This window comes from Varanus komodoensis, unplaced genomic scaffold (genome assembly GCF_004798865.1).
Source record: "Varanus komodoensis strain SLA01 unplaced genomic scaffold, ASM479886v1 scaffold4, whole genome shotgun sequence".
Taxonomy (NCBI): domain Eukaryota; kingdom Metazoa; phylum Chordata; class Lepidosauria; order Squamata; family Varanidae; genus Varanus; species Varanus komodoensis.
Window position 1 is genome coordinate 10631890 of NW_025335941.1, and position 19145 is coordinate 10651034.

Consider the following 19145-nt stretch of genomic DNA (forward strand, 5'->3'; position numbering starts at 1 on the left):
AGAAACTTGAAAGAGTGAGCGTGACACGCAAACGAAGCTTTCGGTAAAAAAAGAATGAAGAGCCTCCTGTGTCCATTACAGCTCCAGCATTGCAACTCTTAGCAGAACACCACCCCGAACCCCCGCTGTACACCTTGCACTGGAAGCTGGAGTGGAAAACTATTCCGTTTTATTTCAGAAGTTCCCACGAGGCTTCCAAGAGCGCTTGACTTTCCCCGAAAAAGACTGCTTTCATTCTCTAATTAAAAAATCCTAAAAGGCCAAAGTCTACGTATGGCTGCAGTTCAGACAGCGCACAACTCTTTGCAGAACTATGGAAGAGCGGGCGTCCGGAGGCGTGCTACTTATTTCGGTCGGTGACGTCATCAAACGGCGACGGGTCTTGATGTCCCACGTGGGTCTGATGGCAGGCATGGAAGCAACTGATGTTCCTGGATCTTCTAGTCCCAAGCCGGGGCTGGCGATCTGCGGGGACTTGATGGTGGCCACCGGCGGGACTAAGTTCTTGGCCGCTCGCTTTAAAGAGCCCAGGTGAGTGAAATGGAGCCGAAGAATGTTGCTTTAGATACTGCATGTGGAGAGATCGTGGAAGTCGAGGGGAGTGTGTGTGTAAATGTAGACAGCCGGGAAAGCATGCCTGTCAGTGTCGTTTCCCGCTCATTTGCAACGTCTCTGGGCTACGACAGCAGCCGGGAAAGGAGTAAATTGTATGTTTCAACTCTGATGAGTTCTTCCTTAGCAGTGCTTTAGTTTCCCCTTGTCCAAGAATGAATCCACCTCCCTCTTCGGGACCAAGTGTGGAACCAGCTCTTTTCAAAATGAACAGAATGGTGATTTTAATTCTCGTTGGTAATTATATGGGCATTGTCTTAGGGTAGCCTCTAACATCTCACACCAGATGTGTTAATTGGTTTGCCTGGTGCCAGCACATTTTTATTTACCAGCAACAACTGCTCTGTGAATGACCACTGTTAGTAATGTGATTGTCACCATCAGTACTTTCTGTATTAAATTCCTCTCTGATCTCACTTTTTACAAGCCTACCCTATCCCACCCATAATATAAACTTGGAACTCTGTATAACGCTCTGCACTTCTGATAAACATCTCCACAATAATTTATTCTACTATAAATTTATCAGGTTTTAGGGTGGAATTTGACTCTTTGTTGATTATGTAGTCACTGAGTTGTTCGTGGGTTAAACTAATGTAATGGCTCAGGGTTATGCTGAATCCCTTTGTAAATGGGTTAACATATACAGTTAAATCTCTTTGGCTGATGTACTTTGGAGAAAAACATTCATTTATGTTTTGAAGGAGAGGGAAACAAATGTATAGGAAGCTAAGGGAAGCATTGTACATCCCTTAGCTTGCATCAGTAGGGACCATTTCAGAAATGAAATGCTGCCTTATTAGGATGAAAGAGATGGGGAACTTCTCTCAAATATTATAGATGATCAGCACTGAAAAGAGCCAACACAGTGTTTTCTTCCTTTAATTTTCACACACTTTCTGCCTTCTTGTAGTCACTTGGAGTGAAATGTTTTATTTATTTAGAGTTTTTGTATGCTGTCCCATTGCTTGTAGCCCCAGGACGGCTTACATAAATAAATAAACGTGATACAAAATACAATTAAAATCTGGAAACACCCTGGCTGCACAATTAAAACCTATAGATATTAAGTGTTGTTAAAATATTTTTTAAATAAAAAGGTCTTAGCCTGGCGCCGAAAAACAAATATGGACGGCGCCAGGCGGACCTCTCTGGGGAGCGCATTCCACAGATGGGGCGCCACTGCAGAGAAAGCCCTCCTCTGGGTACTTTGCCTCCTGATGTCTCTCCCGGAGGGCTCCCAGAGGAGAGCCTCTGCTGTTGATCTCAAGGCGGGAGGGCAAATAAGGAAGCAGGCATTCCTTTAGGTATCCATGTCCCAAGCCGTTAAGGGCTTTGTAGGTGATAACCAGCACCTTGAATTGAGCCCGGACTTCGATGGGGAGCCAGTGAAGCTGGTAGAGGACTGGGGTTATGTGAGAGTAACGCTCAGTCCCCGTCAGCAACCTGGCTGCTCTGTTTTGCACCATCTGAAGTATCCGCACTGTCTACAAGGGCAGCCCCACGTACAGCGTGTTACAGTAGTCCAATCGGGAAGTAACCAGTGCATGCATCACTGTCGCTAGGCAGTCATCCTCCAGGTAGGGATGCAGCTGATGGATTAGCCGAAGCTGAAGGAAATTACCCATTGCTTTACCATATATATGTGAACACTGGGATTTCAGGATATTATTTATTATATTTATATTCTGCTTTTTCTTCCAATGAACCCAAGGTGGCATACATAATCCTCTACATTTTATCCTTGCAGTAGTTCTCTGAGGTAAGACAGGCCAAGAGACTATTACTGAGGAACTAGAGCCCAGATCTCCCCAGTCCAGTTCATTAGCCAAACCACTATCCCACATAGTGTAATGTAATACACTGATTTATTTCTAGTCAATCAATTTATGTAGACTATGTATTGTCAATTCTAAGAATAGCTCTCTGCTACTGTTGTGGAGCCCTGTGTTGAAAATTTCTCATGATTGCTGTGCAGGCCCCTTAAATGGATGGATTCTGTAAATTCCTTGGGATTCATAACTACACTCCCACTGATGTGCAGTCTCTCCAAAGCACTTTGCTATGATTACAGACCACATTGTTCCATTAAAGTCTACCGACTTAGACCTACTTATCTGGGAATAAGCTAAGAGAAGCTCTACATATCTCAGGGTTGAGTTTGGAAGGGAGATAACTTTTTATCTCCCCCTTTTCCAACCACTAAAAGCAACAAATACAAACACATTTGGTTATATTTTCTGTTCAGCATAGTACTTTTTTACTAATGCAAAAACTTGCAAAGACATGTAGGATATACTTTAACCACGAAAATTACTCATATGTGTATAGGTATGAATGTAGGTGTTCTTTCCTGGTATTTTGTGAATTGTATCATTTGTGATCATGAAAGACTATAATTTTGAAGCTATGGGCTAAAAAGACTTGGGGGTATGGGGAGAGATAAAATATTGTATAGCACAGTTGAGCCTGCTACCATAGGATAGTATTGATTACATGTATATATATTCTCTTAATTTCCAGCAAAGATGACCTTTTCATTTATGACTGCACCACAAGCAAAGAGCTGCAGGACAATCAAGGGTGAGACTGTTTAAATTCTCTTTTATGTGAAATAGCCTTTCCATTGCAGGTTTTTTATGCTGATACTCTTGGGGATATGATTTTACCTCTGTTAGAAAAGTAGAGAAATGTTTGCCTGTAGGTGAGAGAAATCTCCCCAGTTTGCTGTATCGTTTGCTCCACCAGTACATCATATAAAATACAAAGATGAATCAAGGAACTTAAATTGTTTATATGGAAGGAATATTTTTATGATTTTCTTTCCTTGTTAATTGCACCCTCGTGGAAGTGAGTATCCTCCAAAGTAATAGAAACATGATTCTCTACTGGCTAATTTTATGGGTTCTGTACTAAAGTCATGTATTGATAACACCTGTTGGACGCCAAGCCTGGTGTTGATAATTTGAACCACATTCTTCTTTGTCTCTTTTTATTATTAGAAAGGATGGAAAGTCAGCAGGTAAAGCAAGTAGTGAGATCCTTGCCTCTGCATTCTCTTCATCAGGAACTTACTTTGCTCTGACAGATGACAACAAACAACTGATTCTTTTTCGAGCAAAGCCTTGTTGGGAATGTCTGAGTATAAGGTATGGAGAGGAAGATATTTTGGGGAAAATCTTTGAATTGTACCTAAGTGTGCCATTCTGCAATCAGGGCTGCCACCAAACGATGCCACAAGTAGCTTACCCTGCCTAGCTGTCTGATAGTGATTCTGTTTGTATCCAAAGGACAAAAGCATCTTTCTTCACTTCCCTAAGCCTTCTTTTCCCAAATTTCGTGAGCTCCAGGGCCTTTTAAGTTTTCCTTCACTTGCTTTTTTATTGTACTTGGATGCCCCTGTGCTGGATTGTAACCTTTCATAATATGTTTTCCTATACCCCTTCTCTCTAAAAGGATAGAGAGCACTATTGGTGTGAAAACTTGTAGTGGCAGAACATTACCTATATATTATATTTATGCCATTCCCTTCCTTAAAGGACATGGTATACATGAGGTATTATCCTTTTTTATCTTAGGCATCATCTGGTGAAATAGGTTAAGCTGACATATTGAACAACCAAAAGCACCCAGGTCTCTCTGACCTTAGTCTGATTTTTCTATCATTACAACATAATTGGTTTCTTTCTCAACTCATAAAGGACTCTATATTAAACAGGTGTTCTAAATCTAATAAAAGATTAATCAGCTTTAGCTCTGGTTAACTTTTATGCTGGTTTTAGCACCTGAAGGAACTCTTTGGATTTTGATCCTAGTACATGATATCTGTTTTTAACCTATTCTGTTACTCAGTCCCTCCAGTATGAAGAACATGGATACCTTTTGGTGGGAGAAAGTTTGTTGTACACAAATGTCTGTGATTTGGTACAAGTTCAGCACATTGCTGATTTTTTTCAGTTGCTACAGCACAAAAAATATACGGGTTGGATCCTTTGGAAAAAGGTTTGCTGGCTCCACAGTTAGTGATCCCTGAAGTGGAAAAATAAAGTCTACCCTTCCAGAGAGAAATTTTGGCCCCAATTGTGTCGATTTGTCTTTTCAGATCTGTTGTTAGAAGGTGTACTTCCCTGATTATAACAGCGGCAGAAGATAAGATTCTGGTTGCTGACAAATCTGGTGATGTTTATTCCTTCTCAATCACAGAACCAGAAAATGCAGGAACAATTGAACTTGGACACTTATCCCTTCTCTTGGATGTGGTGTGTATGCAATTTCTGACTTGATACTATATTTAAAGAAGATTTTTAAGTTTTTCACGGTTAGTCTTTGAGATACTGAAACATTGCTTTTTTCCATTACCAAATCAGTTGTTAAAAAGAAGATAGGATGCAGAAGCAGAAAGTGATTATTTGTGTAATATTTGAATATGCTCAGAGATTCCAAATTCCTTAATTGTTCTTGTGTTCATGTACTGAACCAGTTCCATGGGCCAGTGTGTTCATGCAAACCCCCCCCCCCCCCAAATTATCCAATCACTCCTCATTTTCCTTGGGTACAGAATCATTCACAGAAATGTCACCTGCATGTGGTGGCCAGCCACTCCTGTGATATCAGTGGCTGACATTTCTTTCACCTTTGATTATTGAAATTGCTTCCAGCTGCTATTTTTTATATTGTCGAACTGCTTCAGTCATGCTGATCCATGAGATTCCATATTTGGTGTACCTGGAGGGTTTGTCTGGAGAAGTTGCTTGCATGGACCAGCCACAAAGATACATCTGTACAGGACTGTTTTCAGAAATCATGTGGATCAGAGTGACGAGCTTTTGAGGGAGAGCTATTTCCTAGGGATTTGCTTTGACAGTGAGTTATTCTTCCTTCCAGTATTGATTAATAATATCACGATGATGGATAATACCAATAATAATGCTAATCCAGGTTTCTTATTTCCACCTCTGTGGAAAATACAGTGTACATGTCAATGTTTCCATAGCAAGTTTGTTTAACAGCCAATTGTTTAGCTACCTGCAGCCTGTAAGGATTGTCTTCAGGCAACAGGCTAGAAAAACTTCTAAGTTGAAGATAATTTTTCAGGCCATCAATGTGTCCTAAATAGCAGGCAAGTGTGAACAAATAGATTGATAAATGTGTTGTGAGCCAGCAACTTTGCTGACTTATGTTTGAGACTAAATATGAAACCAAATGAAAGTGCGCCCCACTTAGGTGTTCAAAACTGAGCACAGTAAATGTGTGAGGAGCTGAAGTGTGCTAGCCATGGCATTCCCCTTCACACAGGAGAGTCTCTTGGAAAGTTGTTTTCCTTGCATAAAGGAGAGCATAAATGGGGCTCTCTCTTTCCTCATGGCTTCACTAAACTCAGTTTTAGAGCACCTGAGAATGGGTCTACTGTGCAACTAGTCTGCGTGTGATTGTGTTTAGGCACGTGAATGCAGGCTCCAAAATGTCATGGGCTGTTTTATGGTGACTTGACTTTTGTCATTAGGCACTGAGTCCTGATGACCGGTACATCCTAACTGCTGACCGTGATGAGAAGATCCGAGTTAGTTTGATTAGAGAGCCATATAACATTGTGTCCTTCTGCCTGGGCCACCGAGAGTAAGTGCAGCTATAAAAAGCTTCCCACAGGATTAAAAGGAAAGAGCTTGCTGTTTACAAGGGTGGTAGAAGGGGAACTAGGAAGTTCAGTGCTGCATAATGGGTCAGCTTACCTGCAGCGAGCTTTTAAGGAGCCTGAAGATCACTCCCCTAGCTCTGGTTCTGTCAAGTAGCAGCTGGGCTGAATTGCTGAGACACATTTAGAAAAGCAAGTGATGATGCTGGTGCTCCTCTCCTGGATTGTTTCAGAAAGGAGGTGGAAGATCACATGTTGGGGATCATTTTGATACCTCAACATTTCTGCAATAGAGGTAAGCTGCTACTAGGCAAAATCACTTCTCCTTCAGGGCCCAGCTCTCATTTTTCTCTTTCTTTTCTTCCCTTCTTGCTGCCTGCCGCAGGGCTAAGCCAAATAGGAGTCACACAAAACTGTGGCTCATGGAAGGAGCAGCCGTTTGAGCACAGAGCTGCAGCTAATATCTACGTGTATGTCCTGCCTCGGGATGAAGCTCCCTACCCTCCCTCTCTCATGCGTTTTTATTTTTGTTTGTGCTTACTTGTGCACTTGTCCCCTCTCTCTCCTGCTTTGTGAGCAAATACACACAGAAGGATAAGAGGTGTCCCATTACTCCCCACACACACACAGACCGGTGGGATTTAGCACCTCTGTGTTGATCAAAAGCCATGTCAGTGGGCACCTGATCTGCTTTCATTATTGGATAAATGTTGGTCCCTGTAAATATTAGCCCTCTGGAATCAGTCCTTCTTTATAGTTGGGTCTTGAGCCCTCTAAGCTTTTTAGTAAAGAGTGATACTAGTAGAAATATTTTGGGTAAATGGTGACTAGGTGTTATATCCAGACATTCTATATATTCTATATATATGTGCACTGAGATGATACTTGAGCTCCAACAATCACATCTGATAGTGGGATAAGAAGGAAGCCTGTATTTTGCCATGACATTGCCTTCATCTTAAGCATTTGTAGCTTTGTTAAATGATACCTGCAAAATTGTACAAAATACATTGCTTAGTTGATTATCTGCCTAATAAAAGGTGACTGTCTTTTTAACACGTTTTCTATATGAGTATAATGTTCCTGTTAATCACTTGATTAAAAATTCCTTTCTTAACCAGAGCAGCACTGTGGTGGTCGACCATATAGTTCTGCATCCCCTTTTGGGTAGCTATCATGGTAGCACTGGCAGGACAGTTTCATTAGAGATGGGTGTTACTCACTTCAAGACTCCAGCTGAGTGCCAAATTACCTACGTGGCTGGACCCGGTTGTATGGATTTTGTTGAATCTGTTCTGCCAGTGTTTCTGTGATTGTCAGGTGCCTTCTGTTTCATCATCTGTTCATTGACAGAAGCAGTGGGGTTTTAGTAATATACTGGAATTTTATCCCCTTTGTACAAGTGTACATTAGCCCAAGTGCACATTTGGCCAAAACTTCCCACCCAAAGTTAAAAGACAGCAGCATGCCGCTGCAACTCAGAAAAAGCTGGTCTGTTGAAGAATCTGTGGGGTGGATCTGTGGAAATCCAAATGCATTAGAAGCCATTGCTGACTATGGATATATCAATTTGCTAACAATGATGCTCTCTGAAACAGAACAGAGAATGAGTGTCTAAAGCCATTCCAGCTGTATTTTATTACAGCCTGCTCGAATGGACCTTTTGGTGTGCCTTGAATAAGCCAGAAACCAGACAAAGCCTTCTTAGCACAATAACTGTGTCCATGTGGAGGATTTTCCCCCTAATATGCTAGATAAGATTCTGACCCCATCCCCTGTGCAGCCTTATATGTTGCTATGGTGATGTGTAACCTCACACTTGGCTATCTTTTGTTTTCCTTTATACTCTGTCATTTATATTCTTCCTAGATTTGTCAGCCGAATATTTGTGATACCAAACTACCCAGGTCTTCTTTTATCAGCTTCTGGGGTATGTATATTTCTTGGAGACAATCTAAAACTGGAATTTTTGAAAATAGATATTTTTCCCCTTTTTTATGGGCAATTGCTCATGCTCCTTCTCAGACACTTTTCTAGAGTATCTGAATCACCATTTCAGAAAAGTAGAGAAAAACAGCTTTCTCTGTTCCCTGTTTTGGATCACATATAATTTATTTCTTGGGAACTCCTTAAATACAGCAGATGCTTTTAATGCACACTGCTCTATGCATGTGTTACAATTCAAAGTTGATCTAAGAATAGGTCTTTAAACCTCATTGTGTGTGTGCAGGTACATGATAAAGAAAATGATTGAAACTCATGGCTGTCTTCTCAGCAGAAATGGTATTAATCTGCCCCTCTCTTAAATCCTTCAGGACTGTACATTGAGGCTCTGGGAATACAGAAGTGGGAAAGAAGTGCATTGCTGTCAACTGAATACGCTGAATAAATGTGAAACCACCAAAAATGAGAAGGTAATTTGATTAATGCCCACATGCATCATAACTGGGCACCAGAAAGATTACATATGCATTCGCTCCTTGTTTTTTCCTGTATGTCTGTTCCAATCATCTGAAACCTGCTTTCAGAATGGTTGTTTTTTGGATTGAACTTTTAAACAGCATGAACTGAGAGTACACTTAAAACAATAAAAATCCCTTGTTACCATTGTAGAATTAATTTTTCTATTGTTTAAATTTTAAACTATAGAAAGACTAATTCTAGAAAAGTAATGGGGGCTTTTTATTGTTCCGCAAACTGATTTGTAAAAGTAAGGCAAATCATTCAGTCACCCAAAATGAAAGAGAGGTGTCTAATTTAAAACTATTCTGCTGTTCGGAAAAAAATAGTTGTCCCTAAAAAATTTCAGAAGTTAGGAGTCTCCCAAATTTAAAATTGAGAAACACGCACATCATTTTGAGATGTGTAAACACTGATCACACTGCAGATATCTGAAAGTGCTTTGACTTGGTGATAGGGAGTTGAAGTTTTCACATTTTCAGACAACTGTGCATTGTTACATGCCTCTCTCTCTCTCTCTCTCTCTCTGTAATCTTGAATATAACATGGTCTCCCTCTTACTTGGGGAAATGTGGGCTGATAAGGGACTATGAGCTTCCCCTCTTGGTTGGATGATTCTGGACGTTTTTGCAACCTCGGAATCTTACCACCATTGGCAATCCTGTGCATTCTGTCCGGCCTTTCATCTGCTTGCCCTTGGTTCTGGACAAGTTTTGTGGGGACAGGTAGCTTGTGCATGATGCAGGAAACTCACAGTGAATACTTTGATACCACTACTATTTCTGGATTTAGAATAAGACTTTGAATTCCGTATAAAAACTGTCTTTTCATTACCAACACCCCACCTCTTCCTCACCCCCCTTCCTGGTTTCCCCACAGATCTCTACTTTATGCAGATTCTGATTGTATTTCATTTTCCCTCTCCAGAAATATACTGTCTCAAGAATAACTTATTGCTGTGAAGGAAATTACATTGCCGTTTTATATGACCGGTAAGAGATATATGTATATAAAATCTGAAATTACTATAAGGGTGCTAGACAGTTGCATAATTTTATTGCTTTCTAGAGCATTTGGAAACAGACATTTCTGGAATGAAGCAAATCAGCAGAGCTTGCAGAAGGGAGCTGTATCCTGTCCTAATCTGAAAATGCTAGCTTGGCTGCAGTCCTATATACACTTACCTGGGTAGCCCTAATGATGCTGATTGTTTCTGCAAAGTATTCCCACAGTATCCATCTTCCAGCTTGACACTGTTGCTCAGACCCTCACTGACAAACAACACATCTCTCTGAAGCACAATGGCTGGGGCATTGCATTTGAGGAAACAGGCGGACTCTGGATTTTGCAGGAGAACAAGCAAACACCTCTTCTTTTTTACCAACCTGTGGATGGGCAGTGGCAGGTGAGGAGAGCCTTCTGGTTACAGTGGTCTATGTGCTTACCATGCTGTGCTCCGGAAGAGGCCTTCATGATACTAATGGAGTGATAGCCTGTGATCAATATACCGCAGTTCAAAGCCTTATCCTGATGATTCAGAAAACAGAGGCATAAAACTAAATTTGCTCTTTGAGAAGAAAGTGTGAGGACGAATGTTTGCTCCTTTTTCTGTTGTCGGTCTTCATTCATGAAAAGATGGAAGTCTTAAATGGTTCAGGGCAAACACAAAAGATTTTTTCCTAGTGGTGGTCTGTATATGGGGTTTCTGAGAGTCATTCTTCTCTTTTAGCCCGCTTCTGAAGAGAGAGGATTGATGAAAATGCCCAAGTACATACATGACAACTGGACAATGTTTGAAGGTAAGAACGTTGAATGCAAAGTTCAAGAAAATTTCCTTCAAGTGAAGTGTTGGACTAGGATTTATGTTTAAAGTATTGGTTCTTTGGGGAGGTCTGGTTGTGAGAAGGGCCTCACATGCGTGTCTGTTTTTACCTGTCCTATCTGGGTTGGATTCAGACTTAGAGTACACCCATTGAAGTCAGTGGCACAAGTTAGCTTTAGCTAACTTAAATTTCATTGATTTCAGTGGGCCTCTGAGCATGATTGAACATGATTCCAGCATACTGTCTGCTGAGTTTGGAACAACATACGGCATAAAGATTGCTATATATTATGTACTGGCAATCTTCATAAATCTTATAATGGTTCTCCAGTTGAGAAAACCAGTAAAGGTGAACAGTCTTCCAATTGCAGTATCTCCTGCCACCTTTCTTTGCTATTTCTAGGAGGAGAAATTCATTTGGTCTTACCTGATTACACCCTATGAACCCAATACTCAGATTGAACCCCATCTATCCTGTGTAATTTGCGCTTTTCCCAATTTTATTCTGGCATTCTCCAATCAAAAATTGAATATGAAAATGTGCATATGAAGGTACACATGAATGCAAATATTAGTGAAAATGACATTAGAGATGCCTTTTAGGAAAATTGCTTGCAAAATGATGTATAACAGGCAAAACTGCATTAAAATATATGTATTAGGAGGAATGTACACACATTTTCATGGAAACTTGAAAAACTCTTCAATTGCAGGATGAACTGAACTTAAGACTGGAAAAATGGCAGACAGGGAGAAACAAACAAACGCAGATTTGAACACCCCTACTGTGTTCTGTGTACACCTAGGTTGGGCAGATCCCTGTGCTCAAGAGTCCAGTCCACTGCTCCACATGACTCTACATTTTAGGTCATGTCCGGAATCCCTGTGGACATTCCAAGTATCATCAGCAGATATGTCAGTGCAGAAAGTTATTGTGAGAAGTTTGAAAACCGCTTTTAAAATTGTTGTATTGGAGAGCTAGCTGTTTGATTGTTTTTGTTGCATCCTACTCTGAGCTTTTAGAATAATGTGGGACAAAAATCCACAAAAGAACAGTTGAATAATGTGAAAAGACAGTGGAATAGTTTTCTTAGATGACAAATTAGAACACTGTGAACAGATCCTAAGTGCATCAGCAGCTGGAGAAAGGCGGCCATTAAGATTACAGTGATTATTGTAGCTAATTAACACAAGGGAGCTTGGTTGATGATTCCTGTTCCAGATGCTTAATTTGTGTCTTTACCCCTATAGAAAAGGTAGTTATCCACATCTCTTAATTGTCAACATTTTAATAGCTTTTTCTTCCTCTTACCCAAGCTTTAATAGTCCTTCATCAGATGATCACAATTCTCTTGTAACATATTGCGCAGGGGGTGGGAAGGGGATGAACTTTTGAATAATATATATTTTAATAAATGTTGCTAAACAAATTCAGCACTGGTATAGTGTTGTCCAGTCAAATAGAAAGGCTAATAGATGAGTAGATTTGTTGATTTTCTCTGCTGAGGCAGATGAGTTTCTCTTTTCTAATGATAGCAGTTTTGACTTCTGTGGGGTGGCTGAACAAAGTACCAATTAATGACACATCAAAAACAAAATTAATCTTGCCACGGGATTTTGCATCTTGTGGTGCCTACAATACCTCCCACATTATCTGTTATCATGGTTCAGGGACTAAACTAGTATGCCAATTAGTCCTACATAAAGTAGATAGTCTAACTTAGATCCCATTCATTTTAATGTGGCTAACATTGGCTAGTTATCCAAAAATCTGTCTGACAAAAGTTACCAAAAACAACCAAGCAATACCATAAATGAAATGTACAGTCTACAAGCAGTAAATGATAGCAGCTGAGTTAGTGAATTGTTACCACATAACTTTGTTTGCATTTTCTGCATATTCACAGTTGTCTTGACTTCTTTTGCTCAGCGTAAGACCTCGGTAATAGCTGATTATTGAATAATTCATCATTCTATGTTTAAACATTGTTTCTTTTTTAAACTCAAAATGATGCCAGCATTCGACCTATATTAGTCTATCTTCCTTCTCCATTCTGTGCTTCCTGACATATCTCTCTGCCCACCTCTAGCTAATGTAATGCTCTTTACTTGGTCCAGTTCAGGCAGTACCTGGCCACAATGGGCATCATGGTATTTTTTAGAGGTTAGACAGAGAGCTATGCAGCAAATAGGAGGAAGTGCTATCAGTTGCCCATGCAGCAGTAAGTACTTCTGCAAGCCAGGGAATGGTTAAGCACACATAGGAGAGGCCCATTCTGTGGCTCACGAAACATAATTGTTTTATGACCATGAAAAAAGTAAATAGTTTAACAATCCACCATTAGGGAGAAGATCAGTCCTGCTGGAGAACCATAATTAGCTACATTTTGTAGATCATAGAAGTTTAGGTGCTTACCAAACTATAAGTACTGAACTCAGTGGAAAGCTGGATGTAAAAGTATTGCCATCCCCATTAAATTGAAAACTTGGGGAAATCATGAAACCTGTAAGTGCCAGTTTTTAGTGTTACAGTTCTTACAATGCCAGATGGGAAGGAAGCAGCTCTGGTTGCTTGATGGAATACCTTCTAATAGGTGATGGATGAAGGAGTCAAAGATGGTGGGTCTCTCAGAGCTGAAGGAATAGCCTCCTTCCCTTTTTTCCCTACCTGTGAGCTTCTCAAGATATTTGACTGTTCTCTTAAAGATCAAATGTTGTCAAAAGCCTTAATCTGAAAAGGCACTTTGTGAATTGTTATTTCGGACTCTTGGTTTCCTGTTTCTTTCTTTCCAAAACATCAAATGCGTTCCTAGTACTCATGTGGGTCTATTATATGATAGATAGTACAAAGGTAGATTTTAAGTACATAAGTCTCTTTTCATTGAGGAATAAAAGCTCACCATGTGCTTATAAGACAAAGTTTGTGTATTAAACTATCAGAACTACAAAGCCTCTCTCATCCAGATTCCAACTCTTTCTGTGCAGGCTCTATTGGCAAAGGAAGCTGCTATCAAAATCTCTACAAATCGTCTTTTGATAACATGGCTGTTTACCTCCAAAAGAAACAGGAGAGAATTCTGCAGCATAAGTCTAAGAGAAAGGAACCACAGCATGAATCAGATAGACAGACAAAGAAGATTAGAACAGAAGCACCATCATTATGATGCTCAGGATTACATTGCAATGTGATTGTGATTGCAATGTACTGGAAAAAGTCAATCTCTGAACTTAATCTCTTCATGGGGCCTGGTGGATAATAAGTTGGTACTTGTCGCATATGTACACTTGGCAATTAGCATGCTGCTTATCTATCTTGTCAAAGATAATTTTGTCCTGTTTAGCTTATCTAGCTACATGTTCCAGTTGTCAGCTGAGATGTTGTTCAGCCATGCCATAATGATGCATGGCTAGGAACAGGGCAACTGAGGAAGCTCCTTATCCAAATCCAGCTGATCAGTCTCTCGAGGTTGTGCTTTCTTATGTGTGCCATACAATCAGCATCAAGTCTTGGTCTCCTAAAGGGCAAATTGCATCCAACAGCAGCTAACTCACGCCCAACATTTCCAGCCCAGAGATGAAGTTGAGAGCAGTATGAAATGGCACCACCACAAGTGACTGAAGTAAAGGCCTGGCCTGTTGGCTTTTCACCATTTCAGAATGGCTTTTCTGGTAAATCTAGTAGCTTAGGACATACACGACCATAGCCAAAATATCCTTAGATAACTCTGCCTAAAGGTATATCTTTCAAATTCACCATCCATGGGGTGTTGCACTGAAATGTGGAGCAAATCATAAATGTGATGGGCCTGGATAAAAACGGCTGTCTGTGTTACTTCTCTGATGCATTTAAAGAAGCAATCATTGTATTGAAGGTGTATCCTTGTACATATGAGTCAAATGATCTACTGGACCAGTAATGGAATTATGGCCCCACAGCAATGGGACAATCATTACTTTGTAGTATGATTTAGAGTATAACCAGCCTGGTTTAGCATCTTTATTTTTTAATACAAAGCTAAGGATTTTATGTTGTATACTCTGCTTTAGAACTTGAACCAGCACTGAAAATGTCAGTAAATAAGCAATAAAATATGTCAGCCAACTTATTTCACTGAGAGGACTTTGCCTACATGTGGTAGCAACTGGCAGGCACTTGAGCAAGATCTTATCTTCTCTGGCTTGCCAACCAAGCTGTTTAAAGGTATTTGAAATGAAATTCTGTAAGGCTTAGATGGTTATGGGTAGTGACCTCACCTACCATTTGCTTTTTATTTTTTTATCTACGGTGGAGAGCTGTTTACACTGAATGTAAAAAATGGTATGCAGTGTAAATCATGCAAAAGAGAAAGAAAAAAATCCTACCCACCCTATCTTCTCGGTTACGGGTTTTGATGAGGACACCACTGGCAGTGTTTAACAGGCACAGTCTTCATCCACATGGGCTAGGATCTATGCGTGCAAAGGATCTGCTTCTTTTTCTTCAATAATAATTCCTTCCCTCTCCACTCCCTAAATGCTTCTAAACATAAGAAGCTGATTTTGAAACTGAGGGGGAACTTTCAAAAGCAGCTGGTCATGTTTGAAAGAAAAAAGTCACACCTAAAACACATTAGTGGGATTGCCAAAAAACTTAAGTGGCTGTTTGGACCCAGCCACAGGCTTGTTTGCAACATAATACACTGGAAAGGGAAGGGAAATCTGCTTCTCTTCAGCAGAGCAGAGGTTCAGCAAACTGATGCCATATTGCATCAGTTTGCCATTTATGAACTGGCAGCAAAATGGGTCAGGGTAGTGATTCAGTATGTTTATAGCAAATTCGAACAAATGTTGAAACCTGTCAACAGCTAGCATGGGCATTTTCTTGAGTCCTAAAGCACATTGCACACATTTTGTACCCAGTTCACTTAAGCAAACGGCATCAGTTCTCCAGCTTCCTCACAATCAGCTAAGTTTGTCATAAAAAACAAAGGGAATGCTCAGGTTACACAGCATCTTTAAACTGTGGGGAGGAGTAGAGTGGGAGGGCATAAAATGTCAATATGAGCTTTGAAGTCCAGCACAAAGATTAGTCATCTGTTTTAAGGAGGAGTGCTTTGGTTGCTTAGTAAGTGGCCAGCATGTTGCATTTTATGCACAAACTGCAGGGGTTCATGGAGGTAATATCTACTACCCACTAGCCTTGTAGCTACCAAACCATAATAAATTGCAGCGAGGTGCTAATAACGGAAGATCCTAAGAACTGTGACACTAACTACGAGTAGGAGTACTGATACTCATCTCTCAGTAAGATCTCCTCCCTATGCACGTGGCTCTCCACTTGGCAAACTGCTATTGAAATAGAGGGCAGTTTTTATAAGCAGTTAGTGATACTGCAAAGGAGCCTGCTGTTGAAAGGGAAGTTGTGGGAAGAGGGGTAGATATTCTGCAAATGCAAACAGCTCAAAGTGGTGAGATTTGGGTGCCTGAAGTACAGCTACAAACAGATTGGGCTATAGTACACCGGCTGCTTTTTTGTGATCTTGGCTGCCACATTCCAAAGCTTCAATAGACTATAATTGAGTGATGAGAATTTTCCATAGGTTGGTGAACTGGAACCAAATTTTCTAGGGTTGGAACATTCTTTGATGTGATGGGGAGGACAACAGTGGACCAGGCAGATCATTTTCTTTCCCTGCCAGCTTTAGTGAGGACAAAAGGCTGGTGAGAATTTAGTATGCTCTGATGCTTCCAGATCTTACTCCCCAGGCTAAGCAACACTTAGTCTTTACCTCAAAGCAGGGCAAGTGAACTCTTCAATACATGCAACAGACTGTCCTAGCAGAGGATTGGTTTACCGGTTATCCATTCCCATCATGCCTTAATGTGTATTGTGTAATGTGGGAAGAAGCTCAGGCCTGGGGGCAAATCTGGCTCTCCAGGGTTTCCCAGAAAGCCACAAATTTCACCTCTCTTGACCATTGCTGGTAGGGTGATTTCCTGTCATTGTGGAGTTGGTCCCCCATTATGAATAGCTGAAATGCCTTTCCGAAGAGTTGGTGGTAGTGAGAGCTTTAAGCTAAAACATGTAGGCATTCTCCATAATTTTGGGTGTAGCCCCCACCCATTGAAATCTTATTGGGAATGGAATTAGGCCCTTGAATTTCAAGAGGTTCAATGCTAGCGGTGTGCATGCAGGAATCACTTGGGTGAAGGGTCACAGAAGGGAGATGATATCTTTCCAGTTTACAAGTAGTTCGTATTCATCCTGATCAGTGCTTAACCAGGAAGTGCCGCTATTGCATCAAAAGAAATATATGCAATTCACATTCTCTATGTAGCATTTTAATAATATTAATGAAAGGGAATTACTACCATCTGTTCAGCATGCCATTGTATCCCATTGATACATTATTCATTTTTATGATTTTCTTTACAATGTATGCTTAGAACTGCTGATGTACAAGGAGAGATAAAACTGCCTTTTATTAATAATCTGAAATCTGGTAGTCTGGGTCCCTATTCTGAACATTCTTGAGCATGAAATGAATAACTCGTTGAATGCCTGTCCTTATGACCATGTGATCATCTTACTAATATTATTTTACATTTCTATCCTGCTTCCCCCCCCGCCATGAAGAGCCAAAGGCAGCTTGCATAGCTCTCCTGCCCTCCATTTTATGCACCCTTTGAGAGGGAATGATTGGCCCAAAGGGGTCACCCAGTGAGCTTCATAGCTGAGCGGGGACCCAGATTTTTTCAGTCTTAGCTCACTGCTTTACCTACTACACTACTTTGTATGTTCAGATACTCTGGCACCCCATCCTGAGTACCATTGAACAGGGCCGTCTTAACAGCATTATGGGCCCCGGGCAAAGCGGTGTCCTGGGGCCCCTACGACAACGACAACTACTGTTAATTTTGGAAGTTTTCCCATTTTCCAAGGGTTAACATACACAGATTAGTATGGGGCCCACAGGCAAGTGCCCATCGGGCCCTTGCATTAAGACGGCCCTGCCATCAAAGCCAATGCAGAATCTTTTCATTCATACGAAATTTAATAAATAAAACAGTGACTTGAAGCCAAAGGTGTCCTTGGCAAGACAGACACCCCCCTCCTCCTGTTTTCGCTGCCCACTGCAGATCTCTGTGCCCCACTGTGTTCCAAAGGGTCCCTTGACACTCAGGAGCAAGCAGGAAGAGCTAGAAAAGCCCCCTTGCATGAGCAACGTTCCTCTTCTCTGAATGCAACTGAGTGATTTGGTAAGCATAATACCATCTCATTTCAATAACTTCTTGACAAGGTATTAGCAACTTGGTCCTTTGCACATCAAATCGGACATTAGTGACTCTGAAATACTATGGAAGGCTTTTTTCGCAATATGGTGCTAGAAGCAAGTTGCTTTTTTCTGTGCTTTGGGCAAAACCAGCACATAGAATGCATAGTACTGTAATGAAATATTGGAGTGGCCCAATTTCCCTCGTTACGTTATTTCTTCATTGATTTAGCGGAAACTCCTGCGGGCGCACTGATCTAGATATGACCCAGTTATCACTTTGTGCACAGCTTATTTGCAGTCTGAATGCTCAGTACAATTGGAGTAATTCTCCCCTTTCAACTATTCCTTGCTTTGCTTTAATGAGCCTTCACATTACAATTTAAAAAGTCTATTAAAGATTTAATCTGCGACCATATTTGGCATAGCCAGCATGTGCATTGTGTCTCGCACTTTCTCTGATGGTTGCTATTTGCATTCCAGCTATTACTTCCTCATTATCTGCACTTTGCTCAGTTACACACCCAGATCATGTATGGCAAACATGATCCTTTGTTGGAAAGAATAAAGGAGTATATTCACTATTTATTTATTAAAGATTTCAGTTTTACAAAAGGCAGAATGTCTTCTTTCTCTTTTTAGGAGTTCCAAAACACAACACCTGAAATCAGCCTAGATAGTAAACTATCCTTCAATATGAAACAATGCCTTTTGACTAGAAATAGTAATAAATATGTTTCATTCTCTGCTAAGAATCATGTTGCATCTCAGCTATTTTATCTATAAAACAAGGAACTATCTGAAGTTTGTTTTATTCAAAACGTTTCTACATTGCCCTTCATCAGATCAAATTCTGGTGAATTTCCTCCGTTGGGTTGAATACTACCATGAGATTAAACAGTCAATTAAATACTGCTATGCTTTAAAGTAAGTAAATGATTATGGGCAGCTTACTGCTCATCAGTGCCAGCCCACAATATTTAACTGTCTGAAGCAGAGCAGCAAATATTCCCACCCCACAAGGGCAATTATTTTGGCACTTGAAATAAAAGACAAATACACAAATCCAGAAGCACATCTCCACCTTTCCACAGCAGAATACAACAACAATACCCGAAATACCCAGCTGCTGTCCTTCCAAGACACCCAAACCTGGCTGCCTGAAGCAGCTGTCTCAATTTGCATCATGGCAGAGCCTTCCTACTGATTTTGCTCCAATATTTTAGTGCATTGTCTTTTGCTAGATAAATTAACACAACATGCTTCATGTAGAGAACAGCCTGCAACAGAGCGTAGTGGGGTTAGTGTTTAGGGTGCTCAAGTAGTGGTCTTCAGTGTGAGGATAAGTAGGTTACAAATAAACAAG

At 40.6% G+C, this 19145-nt stretch overlaps 1 protein-coding gene across 2 annotated transcripts; it reads left to right on the forward strand.

Moving 5' to 3' along the window:
* Window positions 1-372: 372 nt before the first annotated feature.
* On the forward strand, window positions 373-14632 carry WDR4 (WD repeat domain 4). Of its 2 annotated transcripts, XR_006415856.1 has the most exons (12): window positions 373-531; window positions 3136-3195; window positions 3615-3761; window positions 4715-4871; window positions 6116-6228; window positions 8114-8174; window positions 8560-8658; window positions 9632-9696; window positions 9926-10109; window positions 10434-10503; window positions 10930-11078; window positions 13512-13573. XR_006415856.1 is itself a non-coding variant. In XM_044441760.1 (11 exons), the coding sequence occupies exons 1-11, from the start codon at window positions 386-388 to the stop codon at window positions 13688-13690; spliced, it is 1281 nt and encodes a 426-aa protein (XP_044297695.1). In that variant the 5' UTR covers window positions 373-385; the 3' UTR covers window positions 13691-14632. The 2 variants fall into 2 exon arrangements, 1 of the variants encoding a protein (XP_044297695.1); XM_044441760.1 differs by lacking the exon at window positions 10930-11078 and having other exon boundaries at window positions 13512-14632.
* The last annotated feature ends 4513 nt before the right edge of the window (window positions 14633-19145 follow it).